The sequence below is a fragment of the Bidens hawaiensis genome, unplaced genomic scaffold, assembly GCF_021521415.1.
Source record: "Bidens hawaiensis isolate Kalapana, Puna unplaced genomic scaffold, B.hawaiensis_p1.1 tig00003587_1, whole genome shotgun sequence".
In the NCBI taxonomy this organism is placed as follows: Eukaryota; Viridiplantae; Streptophyta; class Magnoliopsida; order Asterales; family Asteraceae; genus Bidens; species Bidens hawaiensis.
Window position 1 is genome coordinate 2,311,578 of NW_027491204.1, and position 15,083 is coordinate 2,326,660.

The 15,083-nt window shown below is 35.0% G+C and overlaps 1 protein-coding gene across 1 annotated transcript; it reads left to right on the forward strand.

Annotated features, from left to right (window-relative positions):
• The first annotated feature begins 4,590 nt into the window (after nt 1-4,590).
• On the forward strand, nt 4,591-8,930 carry LOC143623883 (uncharacterized). The gene is made up of 8 exons (XM_077094687.1): nt 4,591-4,875; nt 5,287-5,528; nt 6,147-6,317; nt 6,361-6,483; nt 7,341-7,469; nt 7,547-7,716; nt 8,630-8,783; nt 8,859-8,930. Exons 1-8 carry the CDS (start codon nt 4,761-4,763, stop codon nt 8,928-8,930), a joined length of 1,176 nt encoding a protein of 391 aa, XP_076950802.1. The 5' UTR covers nt 4,591-4,760.
• The last annotated feature ends 6,153 nt before the right edge of the window (nt 8,931-15,083 follow it).

Consider the following 15,083-nt stretch of genomic DNA (forward strand, 5'->3'; position numbering starts at 1 on the left):
GTTCTCGGCTACATGGTTCTCTATGGGCTTTGGGCCTGACCAGTTGGGCCCATGTGCTGTGATGGACAATGGGCCTGAATTGACTAACTTGGCCCATCTATACCAACTAATCAAGACAAGCCCAACTTAGAACGTGCGTTGGTTAACTAAGATACTTACTTAATTAATTATACAGTTGATTAACAAATATATATATTTAACAGTTAGACGGGCTTAGTTAAAGAAGGGGAAACAATTAACGGTGAACGCAACATGATCCAGGTGAGTTTCTATCCCCATTCCTTGTTATGTTTTCGGGGCTGTGTGCATACTCGATGTGATTTGTTAGTAAACTTATCCTAAGTGATAAGTGTATGCCCTATGTGATATATTTGAACGATATGAATGATTGCTTGTCGATACGTGAACGATCTTCGGATATTGCACGTACTGTCAAGTTATAGTTATGAATATGAATGCTATGTATAATATATATGAATGATTGCTTGTCGGTACGTGAACGATCTTCGGATATTGCACCACTGCCAAGTTATAATTATGAATATGAATGTTATGTATGAACTATGAATGATACGTATGTATGTTATGAATGAATGTAAGAGATAGAAAGGTAGAAAAGGGACTGGACCCTAATAATATCCAAGGCAGAAAAGGGACCGAGCCCATTAATAATCTCGAGGCAGACAGGGATTGGACCCTAATAATATCCAAGGAAGAAAAGGGACCGAGCCCTTAAATAATCTCGTGGCAGAAAAGGGACTGGACCCTAATATATCCAATGCAGAAATGGACCGGACCCTAATAATATTCGGAGCAGAATAGAATAAAGTAAAGTAGAAATTTGAATTATGAAAGTATGTACGTATGTATGTAAAGTATGTTATGTTATTAACTAGAACTCACTCAGCGTAGCTGACTTTTAGTATGCACGTAGGTGAGTAGGATGAGACAGCTCGCTTGAGGGGAAGACGTGGCATTGAATAAGAGGCTGGCATCGGAAGACTCGAGACGTTTATGTTTAATATTATGATATTTTGAAAGACAAGATGTTTATTTTAAGACAAGTTATGGTTAATCTAATGTTTTATGAAAGTTTTTATATTCCGCGTATGTTTTTATTACCTCTGTTGATTAGAACTATGTTGATAATTAAATCCAACGCCCAAATGTGAGACACCAGTAACGGGGCCTTACAATATCCAAATGTGAACCAATAAGAAATATTATTCCATAAAAACCCATTCAAAACAAATTAAAAGTGTAGGAAATATTTATTTAATTTATATATAATTTAAACCACATCACATATGTAATATATCTTTTATGGGTCGTTTAAGTTTTTATTAATTTTTATTAATTAAACTAGAATCTTGAACATTTTTTTTGTGATTTCTTGATACTATTTCAATTGGGTGAGTTGACAACCCTACAGTCATAGTCAGTGTTTTAAAACCCGGACCAGACTGACAGGGAGCCACAGTGTTTTCGACCCATACTTATTTTGGCCAAACTCGTTCTAATCCAAACAAATCTACCTTTTCTTTTTCAAATGGATCGTTGATCCTAACAAATCGGCATGTTCTTTAAAATCAACTCTTTCAAATGGTTCTGACCCGAATCGGGTGACCTTCTCTCAAAAATGGCCTGGTCTGACCGAATGGGTTTGGAGCAAGATATGTCATTTCGTACATTATTTATTCGCGTTATGTGTATATTCTTTTCTGGGTGCAGGTCAACAAACATGGAACAAGATTTTTGCAAGTATTAGACAACAAAGATACAACATTCTATTACTTTCAAAATTTTGTGCCATTGTATATAAGAAAATTTATATTATTGTATGATATATAACCACTCTTAGCATATTCAAAGGTTCAAAAAGTTCTAACAGTTTCTAAATAGTATTGAGTTATGCACCATTTTTACCGACATTTTGCAATCGAATTCATGATTCATACACTAAGCGTAGTACACCAACTTCATTGTAATGAGACCGTTGTTGGCATACTAATAATTTATGTTTCTTTAGTATCTGCATAAGGCAATTAATGAAACGATGCTTTTTTTTGGTTTAGTCAGGTCGCATTTCTTATTCGATAGTGCTCATTTGTTGTACTTATATTGCTCTATACGTCCTTCATAAAACCATACATTGAGATTGGCTATTGAATTAAAGGAAGGCCATGCAATTAAGTTGTAGTAGATAATTATATATTGGATGGTGATTATCAACAAGTCATAATTTTTTCCCCACTAATGTGGCATAACCATGCACAAAACTAAATAACATCATTGAGCATAATAAGTAGTGGTTATACTGAAAACTGACGTTGTTCGAAATCGAGAAACCCAAAACCAAATATTCTTATTTGGTTTAGTTTTAATTATCTTCCATTAAGTTATACAAACAACTTCACATGTTTTAGAGATGGTAACGCAAGTGTTTGATATGATACCATAGCTTGCATTTAGCCGCTACATGTTGGTTATTTTCTCTTTTTTATAACTCTACACATTCTAAAGAACCCAATCGATACCGTAACAAACATAAACAATACCAACCAACAGAAAACAAGTACCGAGTTGCAAAATGTCGTCACCGTCGCATTGCGCGGGCTTTTACTAGTACACACACATATATATATATATATATATATATTAAATTGTTTATGACGTCATTTGGGTCAAACGCTGGTCCGCCCTCCCGAGTCAGTCCGACCTTTGACCCGGGAAAACGTCCGGATCAACGTTCGAGCCGAATCTGAAAATATTGGATTTAAAACAAACTTGATACTTCATTATTATTTAAATTAAATAGAAAACCTAACTTCCTGTCCCCTTAAATTTCCCCCTTTGCATTCTCAAAATCTTGAACACCCCAAATATTATTTCTTTATTTTTTTTTTAGTTTTGCAAATGTCTTTCGTTTGTCACTGTAAGTTTTATATAATTTACTATAAAACGATTATAATAAAGTGGCAGGCAAACGGGCAACAAGCTGCGTCGCAACCCCCTTTTGAACAGCAAAGCCAATCCTGCTAAAAACGAAGCTTTGGGACCTAGAAGCTGAAGAGGTTCCGTGTACGACGCGCTGAACCCTACTCAAAAATTTCACAGCCTCTGGAGCCAGAAAACTAAATGTATCAAAGGCAAATGGTAGAAAGACATGTTGATTATCTAAACAAGCTTTCTCGTGTTTAACAACTTTGCCCGATTCAGCCTTCAACGCAGCCTGACCCACAACAAACCCACGGTCCCTGAGCCCAACAAGAGGAGACACTCCTGTAAGATCCACACAGGCGTGTTTCCTCCCTGCCCACCCGAACACAAGAATATCAGCTGGTCGTAAAGTAGACCTCCCTTCAATAGGATCCGTGATTTTTTTATTTAAAAGAAAAAAAGAAGCAGACAAAATCATTCCACTTTCTTCCACAAACTTTCACAAATTTGACCCAATTCAATTCTTCAACAAAACCCATTAAATCTCAACCTTTTGTGATCAGATCAAAAACCCATATCTAATATATACAATTTTCTTGAATCATTAATCAGTCAGATGGTTGGAGATGAAGGTTTAAAGGGTGTTTCCAAGAAACCCCATTCAAGATTACTTGTGGATATTACTTGCAAATTGGGTACTTCTTCATTTAGAGGTGTTCAATCTTCTTCTTCAGATCCAACAATGTCACCTGCAACTTCTTCGTCTTCTTCGGTGTTTAATCTCCGTTCATTGTCAAAATCAAAATCAAAGTCCCCATTTTCTGGCCTTGTTATTTGTGTCACTGGATTATCAAAAGGTAACTCTAACTTCTTACTTTTTTTTTGAATTTTTTTAAAACTTTTTTCAATTTTTTTTCATATTTTTTTGAATATTTTATGACATTTTATTTCAAGTTTTGATTATTGCTATTTGGGTATTGATTATCACTTTTATAGAATTTGATATGATTATTTGTTTTTCTATAAATAATGTTAAATACTAGTTTGACTACATTAGTCAAAATGTCCCAATGGTTTGGAACAGAAAGAAGCATTTTTTTTATTACAAATTAGAGTAAGTCAATATCCATCAATGACTTGGACTAGAATGGAGTATATTTGATTCTAAACTCAAAATGCATAAATTATTTGTAACATAAATATGTATCTTTGATTTTATATTAAAACAAGTCAAAATGCATCAATGATTTGGAGCTGAAATGTGTGTCTTTGATTGAAAATTAGAAGTATCTTTGGCTATAAACTATAACAAATCTTGATCATATGATTAACTTTTGATATGATTTTTCGTTATTATGTCGATTCACAGAAGCAAGAAAACAAGTGAGGGATGCAACAGAGAGATTGGGTGGTCAATATAGTCCTCATTTGTATCCTCGGTGTACCCATTTGGTGGTCCAGATATCCTTTTTGTTCCATTTATCATCTTCATATGAATATTCGTTCATTTTGCTTTTTATCATGTGATTATTATCAATTTTGTAGTTACATAAAAGAAAATATATCATCCACTTTATAAATATAATCTACACCTACTTTATCAATTTTGACTAAAATTTGAAGAATATACCTTTTTTTAGTTCTTCAAAATTCAAATTTTATACATGAAACATAATATGCTTTTGCACATTTAAAAAAGTGTCAAAATGCATCTCCTTTTTGACTTTGAAAGTCAAAATGTATCTCCGTTCTTTTGAAACTAAATTATTATTATTATTATTATTATTATTATTAATATTATTATTATTGTGGAGTACTTAATGATAATGCACAGCTCTGGTGGACGAAAGTTTGAGCATGCATTGAAGCATGGGGCCACTAACGGTCTCTTTATTGTTACACTTGGATGGTTTGTGGATAGTGTTAGAAAAAATGGTAAAACTTTGTCGCTTTTAAAGTTTAATAGTAATTTTGAGGTGGCAAATAGGCGGGTCAGGTGGATTGGGTAGTGGGTCAAATAGGTTTGTGTCGGGATACTAACATTTTCGATGTTGTTAACAAATAAGTATTAATATAACTTATATAAGAAACCTATGTTATGAGTATGGTCAGGATCATTTCAGAACTTCCAAATAATTTAAGAATTTAAAGAACTCTAAACAACCAATCATTTTATTTATTTATTTTATGTATTTAATGTTATTAAGGGTAGTTTTCCATCAAAATACAACCCAAATTGACCCTTTTCCATATAATTTGGTTAAATTGCCACCTCTCTATAACATGCTCATAGTGAATTTAGTTAGTGTCGTTTGAATTAATATAATTTTTTCTTCTTTTGGTCAGTGAGATTAAATGAATCCCTTTACGTTGTAAAAAATCTTGGAGGAAATCATACGCCTAAAGATGACTTCAATAATGGGAATTCTTGTCTTCCTGTTGCCATGCTTGAAAATGCTAAGCAATCAAACGCGGTTGATAAACCAATATCAGTCTCATCATCAGAAGAGCTTAAAAGACGAGGCTCAATTTTTTCGGGTCAATCCATTTATGTTGACCCGGAAGTTTCTGCTGAGCTGCAGAATAAGGTGCCGTTGACTTTTCACACATTATTCACATTTATTTTCATTTTTCGCGTTCGATCACAAACAATTAAAAGAACAGGGTTTTCTTGTTTGATTTCGTTCGTTAAGAAAAATAACGTGTTCATGTTCATTCATTAATTGTATGAACGAACAGTTCATGAACATAAACAAACACAATTGAACATAATCAAAAGAATATAACTGAACATAGACGAAAACGAATTTAAACGAACATAAGTGAAAAAAACATTGATTATAAGTGATTGTCAAAATCAGTCTGTTGGGCATAATAAATTAGTAAAACTAGACTAAATTGTAATGGGGATATATTTATTTATAATATTAGGCTAAATTGATGTGCATAAACACTTTAAACGAATATATAAATAAACAAACTTAAACCAACGTAAACTAACAGATGTAAATGAACGAACATAAAAGAATTTAAATGAACGCATGTTTACAAACATAAATGAACGAACAAGACAGGTGTTCATATCCGCTCATTTAACTAAATTAAATGAATAAAAACTAACTTTCAAGCCTTTTATAGACAAAGTGACAATAGTTAAACAGAATATAAAATGGGTTGCTTATATGTATGAAATTTGGTTCCAGTAGGTTGTTGAGGCGGCTTTTGGACAAGGAGGCTCACTAGTGGACGAATGGTTGCCAGGCCAGCATCCTAGTCATGTGGTCTGTGAAGAGTCTTCGGTTCAAAGATATCTTGGTCACTCGAGTTATCTTGTTACAGTAAGTTATACACTTCAAAGGCTTATTTATTTAAAGCTATAATTGGTTAAATGTCTAATCTACCCCACACCTAACACCTCAGCCCCTATGGATTCTCAAGACCGTTAAGGAGATCAGACCACAGAGGCTTGTGCATTTGTCTGCTGACTTGGCACGCCAGATTGGCATGATGCTCGATAATATTCAAGGTGCTGCTCGTCAAAAGGTATACTAGATTGCTGAAATAGTCACCCCCCCCCCCCCCCCTCAAAAAATTAAAGGGATTTTAAGAAAAAAAAACCTTATGTCATAACATAAACTGATTGCGTATTTTATGCCAAAATTTAATAAATATAAGAGAAATGAGCATGTTTTATAGTTTTTATGCAATATTTTATATCGATTACATGTAAGCGAACCGAACGTTCAGTGAACAAGTGGTGACCCTTTTGACATGGAGTTTGTTTATTTAAGCGAACATGAACAGATGCCTCGTTCGTTTCATTAATTGAACAAACATGAACACATTGTTAATATATTCATTTAAACATTTAAACATTTTTGGCCCATTACAGCTTAGTTTAGTTTAGTTTTAACAACCTTGTAGGCTCAGCACATGGTTCTTCACATTACTTTTAGTTGGTTTTAGTTTAGTTATGTTAATTCATCTGTGTTTGGCTATGTTCGTTCTTTACGTTCTTGAACCATTCATTTATAAGGTTAACAATTTGCAAAGGAACACGAAATTTAATTTTCTTCACAAAAGAACACAAATAAGAAATTCTTGTTAGTTTAATTTTTGTGTTCGATCGTTTGTTTCGTTAAAGTTAAACGAACATCTCCCTTTGTGTGTGTTCGGTTCGTTTACAAGCTATACAAATATGCATCTTTGGTTGTAATTATAGAATACTAATATAAAACAAATATCTTGGTTGAACGAGTCCTGTTTGTGTAAACACGTATGAAAATTTGTGTCGTGTTCTGGTTCATGTGTCTTAGCATCGGGTTCATGTCAAATCAAGAAAATGTTAAATGGTTAGAACCTAAAAATATAACTTTCAAATATTTTTTCTTAAATTTTAGGATAATTTTCGGGCCATTTGTTCTCAAGAACCGCAAAGTGTTGGAATCAATTCTGACTATGAAGAAAATCAAAAAACAGTAAACATTGCCAAAAACGGGGTTAGAAATCGTCGTGGTCGTCGCATGCAGGTAATATCCAAATCAGTCTTGATTTGCCTTTCTAAATCAAATAATAGTTTGTAATATAAATTTGATTATTATCACAGGCACCAATAAAACCATTAACTCCAACCACACTTCTTGATTCAATCTGCTGGTCAATTTCTGACCCGTCATCAAATGCTACTATATACACCGACTCTTTGACTAACACGAATGAAGATGAGAAAGAATCTATTGCTTCGTTTGTCAACTTCTCAAGACCACTTTCAGACGCGTAAGTTTTCACTTGTTTTAACCACTTATTAGTTTTACTATGGTTAGTTGTTATGAAATAAACATTATTATTTAGTAAAAATTGCCAACTTTCAACAATAACTAGAAAACCATACACTTTCTTTGTGTATGATATAAAAAATCATATTAAGTTATATACATTTTAATTATTTTTATGCATATTTTAATTATTATTTTCATATATAGGATAATATATACTATTTAATTATATTTATTATAATTGTATATATTATATAAGTATGTCTATTTGTATAAAATATCATATTAATTTATATACGTATTTATTAATTTTTATATATACCGTTAAAAAAAATACTTTTTGTGTATTTTACATCTTTATACATATCATTTTATGATCTGTAGTTATCATCATCATCATCATCATCATCGTACTCAGTATATCCCACCAATAGCAAAGCTATGTTAGGGTCTGAGGAGGGTAAGATGTAGACAGCCTTACCTCTACCCCATAGGGATAGAGAGGCTGCTTCCGGTGAGACCCCCGGCTCGATAGTAGTTTTGCATCAAGCCTTGGACATAAAGCACATAGCACTCAATCATCGGGATACCGGCTGGTTGGTGCATGTACCCTCGTCTTTCGGCTATCAACGCCACCACATGATGCCTGATTAACCTTCCGCCACTTTTAACGTTATTTTCACGAGATTAGTAAAATAACGTCAAAATTAGTGCACACACGCGCGCGCGCGCGCACCATAGTCTTGTTTAGGCTCTCGAGCCAGCTTGAGCTCAGTAAGGAAGCTTGGGCTCGGCCTCGTTTATTAAACAAGCCTGTTTTTTTGGCTCGGGCTCTTTTAAGCTCGGTATGATTCTAGCTTGAAGTGAGTCTTTCTCTAGTGGCTCATGAGCTAACTGGTTTTTTAATTGTGCAGTGAAAAGAATGAGTTGATTTTCAAGAACCATTTCCTCACTATACTATTTCCGGTCGACCGGTTCTCAGAAATGGGCCCCACTTCAAGAACCTTGTTTAGTGACACAGGGTTCACATGTATGCAATTCTTAGATCACATATATTCATTTTACCAGGTAAAATAATAACCAGTTTTCTTCAAAGGTTATCGTGTTTTAAACGTTCACATGTAAACTTTGTTAATGGTGCAGGAAAACATGTCAAAAATGGAGATCGAGGTAGCCATTCATACGGATTCATGGCATGCTGATCGGGTTGTCTGACTGTCGTAGACTGGTGTGGCGGTTGTATAGTCGGGGCTATGAAAGACTTTGCAACGTTAAAGGTAGTTAGGGAGGGAGGGAGGCCAAATGCATTTAGTCTTTTGTAAACTCTTGAAGTGTAAACTTATAGAGATATATGAATTGTTTGTTTATAACATCTCAAGGTTTCGTTTTGGTACGTAAAGGGGTATTGTTCGCTTTAGAAGGCTTTGACTAATAGTCTCTTTCCGGTGAGTTGTCTAGGTGTCACCTCGATCGATCATTCTCTTGTCTCGATCAACTTTAACAATGTTGGGGTAAGTGGCTATGGTCCTTTGTTGGAACCTTAGTGGACTATTGTCGGACCTTAATTAGTGACTACTATAACTTCGTATATGCTTAATAGTTAATATTAGGGGTGAGCTTGGGACGGTACTGGTACCGATTCCGAAAATCCCAATCCCGAAAAATTTAAAAATATCTGGTACTTTGCTGGTACCGAAATGCGTGGTTCTGTACCGGTATGGTACTAGTACAGATACAGTACCGATATTTCATGTAAAATTTGGGAAATACTGATACCGTACCAGGTACAAGATGATCATCTGAATGCATGCCTGTTTAAGAGGTATGCATTTTATTGCCCATCAAAATATACATTATTATACTTTAATGGATATGCGTAAACCATTTTGTTCTTATGTACTGTCATTGAAGCTTTGAAAGAAGATGAATGAACATCTACATTGAAGACGGTTAAGGAGGTTAATTATCTACTACCAGCTGGGCGAGTTGATGTTGATGTAAACAATACATAACTTTATACTCAAAAATCACTTTAAAAACAAGAAGTTAGTTATTATTTTAATACTATTATACAAGGACCATAAAACCCTTTGTCACAAGGGTGGACACTGACAGACTGCGCTCTCTAGACGGGAACGGTGGTACCGACGGAAACTCTGTACTAAATCAATACCAACCAAACACCAGGGTAAGGGTGTTGGTATCTGTTTTACTATTAGTATTCGAGACTGGTTTGACCGTTAATTATAGTCTATGTTGGTTTGGTCTTTTGTAAACTCTTGAAGGGTGGACTTACTTAGATATGCCAATTGTTTGTTCATAAACACGAGTATTAAGTGCATGAAATATGGTACACTCTAGCAATTATTACACCATTTTATTCACTATATAAATGGAACCGGAATCCTTATTATTTGAGAAGTACTCGTATTATCAAACAAACTCTTTGATATTAATATTGAGTTACAACCCTTTGACTAGTATATGTTGTCGATTTTGCGCTCACTACGTGTCTAGTATAGTGGGATAAAGTCATAAAACCATTCATGGTGGTGGGGGTGTAACCCGAAGGGGCTAAGGGTACTTAAACTATCCTAAGACTCGACTAACCCTGCCAACTCAACTATCCTAGACTATCTTAAGGGGTGGGGGCAAAACTCTAACGCCCTGTTCTTGAGTTTTTTTTAAATGAGGGAAAGGAAAAGAAAACTAAGGATAGTTAAAAAAATGAGTGTTCTTGAGTTTTTTTTTATGATGGAAAGGAAAAGAAAACTAAGGATGATTAAAAAATTGGTGTTCTTGAGTTTATTTTTAGGATGGAAAGGAAAGAAATAGGAGGAGTTGGGAGAGATTAAATTAATGTATTTTCTCAATAAGTTTAAAGAATTTGAATTTTTATTTAAAACTAATTAATAAATTATAAATTTAAAAACACAAATAAAAATGCATAGATTTCATACTAAATATACATAAATAATTAAATAACACTTTGTTCATTAAAAGAATACATAAAAAAAATACTATTCTCAATTCCATCGGTTTTTAACTTTTGTTATCACCTCAAATGTGTCGTCTCGGACGTTAATTTGTCTCACCATACTTTTCTCATTTCAAAGACACTATATATATATATATATATATATATATGAGGTTGCAGTTATTACATTCTAAAATGGTTAAAACTTTAATTTATGGTAAATTACATATTTGATAATGTTAATGCTCATAAAGATTCAAAATCAAGTTTTAAACTTTAACGCATTGTTCTTGAGTTTTTTAACCAAGGAAAGAAAAGGAAATGAGAGGGAAGAGTAGGGAAGGCAATTTTTTTTAAACATGTGTGTTCTTGAGTTGAAAGGAAATTAGAGGAAAGGAAATGATAACTATGTTAAAAAATAGTTATCCTTAGTAATCAGCCCAAAAATGGGAGGATAACTTTTTGTAAAAATACATTAATTTAATCCCTCCTAACTCCTCATACTCCTTTCCTTTACATCCTAAAAAAACTCAAGAACACCCATTTTTTAACTATCCTTAGTTTTCCTTTCCTTTCCCTCCTTTAAAAAAACTCAAGAACAGAGCGTTACGCAACAATGAGCCACGTGAATGCGTTTACACTTTTTTTTTATGATACCCAATTCCGCCGGCTGCATAAAAGTCAAATGGGTTCGGGTTGAGTTGATCCGCAAACTAAATTATCACTTAACAGTTATTTTATGAATGGTTGTATTTTGGGTAAGAAGAAGAAGGAGGGCTTCTTGACGGCTTGTTGATGCATTTGGAAGCCAAGAAATGAGGTTATTTTTGAAAGCACATTTACTTTAGAGACTAAAATTAGGGAGAATATCAAGTCTTTGGGGTTTTGTTTGGATTAAAAATAGGTATTTGTTTAAATCTATTCGTTGGAATGATTGATATAATTTCAACTTCTAATTTGTTTTGTGGTGTGTGGCTCTAGCTTCTTGCTAGTTTGTTGTTTTAATAAAAGTTGCCGCTAAAAAAAATTAACTTTTGAACGGTTGTGCTTAGTTGCTTACTAAATTATCTCAACTTTAGAATTAATAATACTGTAATTCATTCTCGGTAAGTCAATAAGTCAGTATGTTAGATTTACATATCGAATATATTCATGTAACCAATAGAGGTCATATATTGTAATGAACAATCAGCTTTGGCATTTTTAGTTAATACTAACTGCTTTTTTATTCTTTGAAGATAGAGGTGCACAAACCGGGTCAGGAACCGGAATCGGGTATGGTCAACAAAAGTCAAAACCGGGTCCGGGTAGGAACCGGTTCCGGGTATAGTCGGGTATTTGACCGGGTTTTTTTCGGGTTTCTGGTAGGGTGGGGTCGGGTTTTGACCGGGTATTGGCGGAACCGATTCCACCGGGTCCGGGTCGGTTCCTGGTACAGTTCCAGAGGGAAACCCAAAGCCTGGTTGGTACCCGCGGGTAGGTTCGGGTCCGGTTCTGGGTAGGAACCGCCGGGTCCGGGACCGGTTGTTTTGTGCACCTCTATTTGAAGAGTCCGTCGAGATATCAAGTTAGGCTAAAGGGGATTTTAGTAATCACGCATATGCCATTTCTCACCAAATCGAAATAGCTTCTTATGATACAACAAAGATTGACGCTAAATTTTAACATTGCCGAACTAAAATACCTCTTTATGTATGCGCAGTTTGACATTTTAAGTCAAACCTACTATACAGTTTTACTATGGTAAGGGCAGTGGTGTTATAGACTTTAATGCACTTTTGACTTTCTAAGTCATTAGGGGTCTACAATTTCACAATGCTCAGCGCAGTAACATTACACAACATATCATTACTCATCATTTAACACACATATGAAGTTGTTTATCGTTTAAATAACATTGTACGCAATCTGTAATTGTACGTATTGTGTAAACACCATCATCACAGTCAAAGACACAACAACCAAAGCAGTCTTCTGTCATGAAGCCATGACCGACATGCTCGAAACAACTTGTGAAGAAATGGTCAAGAAACGAGGCTACATAGACACAAGAGTCATCTGAGAAGAGATCATTGCAACCCAAGGACAATAGTGCCAGCAGCAAATGAGCTTATGAAAAGACACAGCATTAGTTGTCAACAGAAACAACACTTAAAAGGCCACCACCTGACTCTCCAGGTATACAATGAAACACCCATCGAGACACTTAAAACACATCACGCGCTAACTGCAAATTGATTTTCAACAGGCACCTAACACATAATGTTTCCATTTACGCTCGTGTAAAGACCATTTATGTTCTTTACTGTCCGTTCCTTAAAAGTCTTTAATACCTTTCAATTACCTTTGTAATCTTATCATACACATTTAAACAAAATTATTAACTATAAAACAAAAATATATATGAGTCTTATATAATTTACTTATATATATAAAATTAAGATATGAATATAAATGTTAAAGAAAACACCAACACAAACGTGGTAGCCGGACCGAACCATTGACATTGACTTTCTCGATTAGTCAAATCAAATAAAACATCATTTGTGTTGGTTTGCTTGTGCTCGTGAAAGGTTCACAAACAAGAAATTCCGTTTGGTTAGCTGTTTGTGACAGGGTAAGCAATAACCGAACCGAAATTACCCAATAACTGAAATATTTGACGAATTATCGAACAAAAACTCATACAAATCTCCAATCGAAAACACCAGGTTTGGCTAATTTCTTACCTGAATCCACCAATCGAGATTCATATTATCAAAACTGTTCAATAAGGAAAACGTAGGCTACAGTACCAAGGGTATATTCCTCTTCTCCCCTATCAATTGAGAGCTTATTAGGGCTGAACACTTGGAATTGGTGGTGGTCCAGGTTGATGCTTTGCGTTGGTTATGGCTGTCGTCAGCTGCTACCTACACTCAAACGCCAGCGCTCACATTTCTTTTCTAATGGGATGAACCCGAGTCACATATTTTATTTAACAAAGAGTAATGCAAACGTGATATTGGATCCGTCTCGCTAGAGCCAATTAGGGTGACCGATCTGGTCAAGGGGTTCACAACACAAAACAACCACAATGATGGACTTCAAGGTGCATCCCGTCATCTTGTCCGAACTCCCACTAACTCCAAGAAACCCTTGAACTCGTCCTCGGTTATCATCGCGTCTTCTTTATTACAAATTTATAAACTAACAACAATTTGCCCTATTACAAATTTGAACCATCCAATATGGCCAAAATAAAACCGAAAAATAAAATAACAACCGATTACAATTTTGAACCATCTATATGGACAAAAACAAACTCAACAATCAAACACAACCAAACAAACATAGGTCGGGGCCGGATTTACATATTCAAAATAAATAAATTTCGGGTCGTTTTGGCTTGGTCAAATAAAATAAACAAAAAAATTGACCAAATCTAAAATTACCCGAAAACTAATCTAGATCTACAAACTTTAAACGATTTAAAGTTTGAGATGTAGATCCGGTTTAAATGAACCGGGATCGACTCATACATTGTAACCGCGGCTCTGATACCACTGTTGGGTTTCAACGGTGGTTCGAAACAAACGGTCAAACAATTTTAACCCGTTTTAAGTATTAGATCCGTTTAAATATATATTAATCATATTAATATATAAGACGAACCAAAAACGCAGCGGAAAAATAAATGATTAAAGCGAACCGGAAACCCGAACTGGGATCCGGTTACAACATATACGAGCACGATAATTAATTAATTAATTAATTAACCATAGATCTAGTTTAGTGGTTTATACCTCGATTATCGAACCGGGTGAGACACCGAGATCTAACGAACCAAGCTAGAAGTTATACGAGACACGACACCAATTTCCGGCAGCCGGCAACAGCAGGTGGCGGCGGCAGGCGGCGGTGTATGGTGAGCAGCAGCAGCAGAACAACGAGACAGAACCGTGGCGGCTGCAGTGGTGTTCCGGCGACAACCTGGTTCCGGCGGCGGCGCTATTCCGACAGCAGGGGGTGGCGGCCGGTGGTTGGAAGGGTAATTAGGGTTTTGTTATTTTCTTTGTTAAGTTTTTATTAACAATAAGATGTTAATATATATATATATATATATATATATATATATATATATATATATATATATATATATATATGGGTTAGGGTTTAACCCATAGCAAAACCCAATAGGCTTCAAGCCCAAATCACCAACCAAAGGCCCAGTTCAAACGTGTCCAGCCCGGTTAATAACTTAAGCGGGTTTATTGTTCGTTAATTTCGGTGTAATTTTTACCGGGTCAGAATAGGGTCAGCCCACGTTAACTTGACCCGAACCGACCATTTTTGCAACAGCAGCTGCAGCGGGAACGTTGATATATGTTGATTTGTGCATCGCAATGGAA

Bases quoted from the DNA above. Each gene is read 5' to 3' on its own strand.
- LOC143623883 (XM_077094687.1), top strand. From the start codon at position 4,761: ATGATAATGCACAGCTCTGGTGGACGAAAGTTTGAGCATGCATTGAAG. The intron at 5,529-6,146 runs GTGCCGTTGACT...TGGTTCCAGTAG, and splicing joins CTGCTGAGCTGCAGAATAAG to GTTGTTGAGGCGGCTTTTGG. The intron at 7,717-8,629 runs GTAAGTTTTCAC...TTAATTGTGCAG, and splicing joins TCAAGACCACTTTCAGACGC to TGAAAAGAATGAGTTGATTT.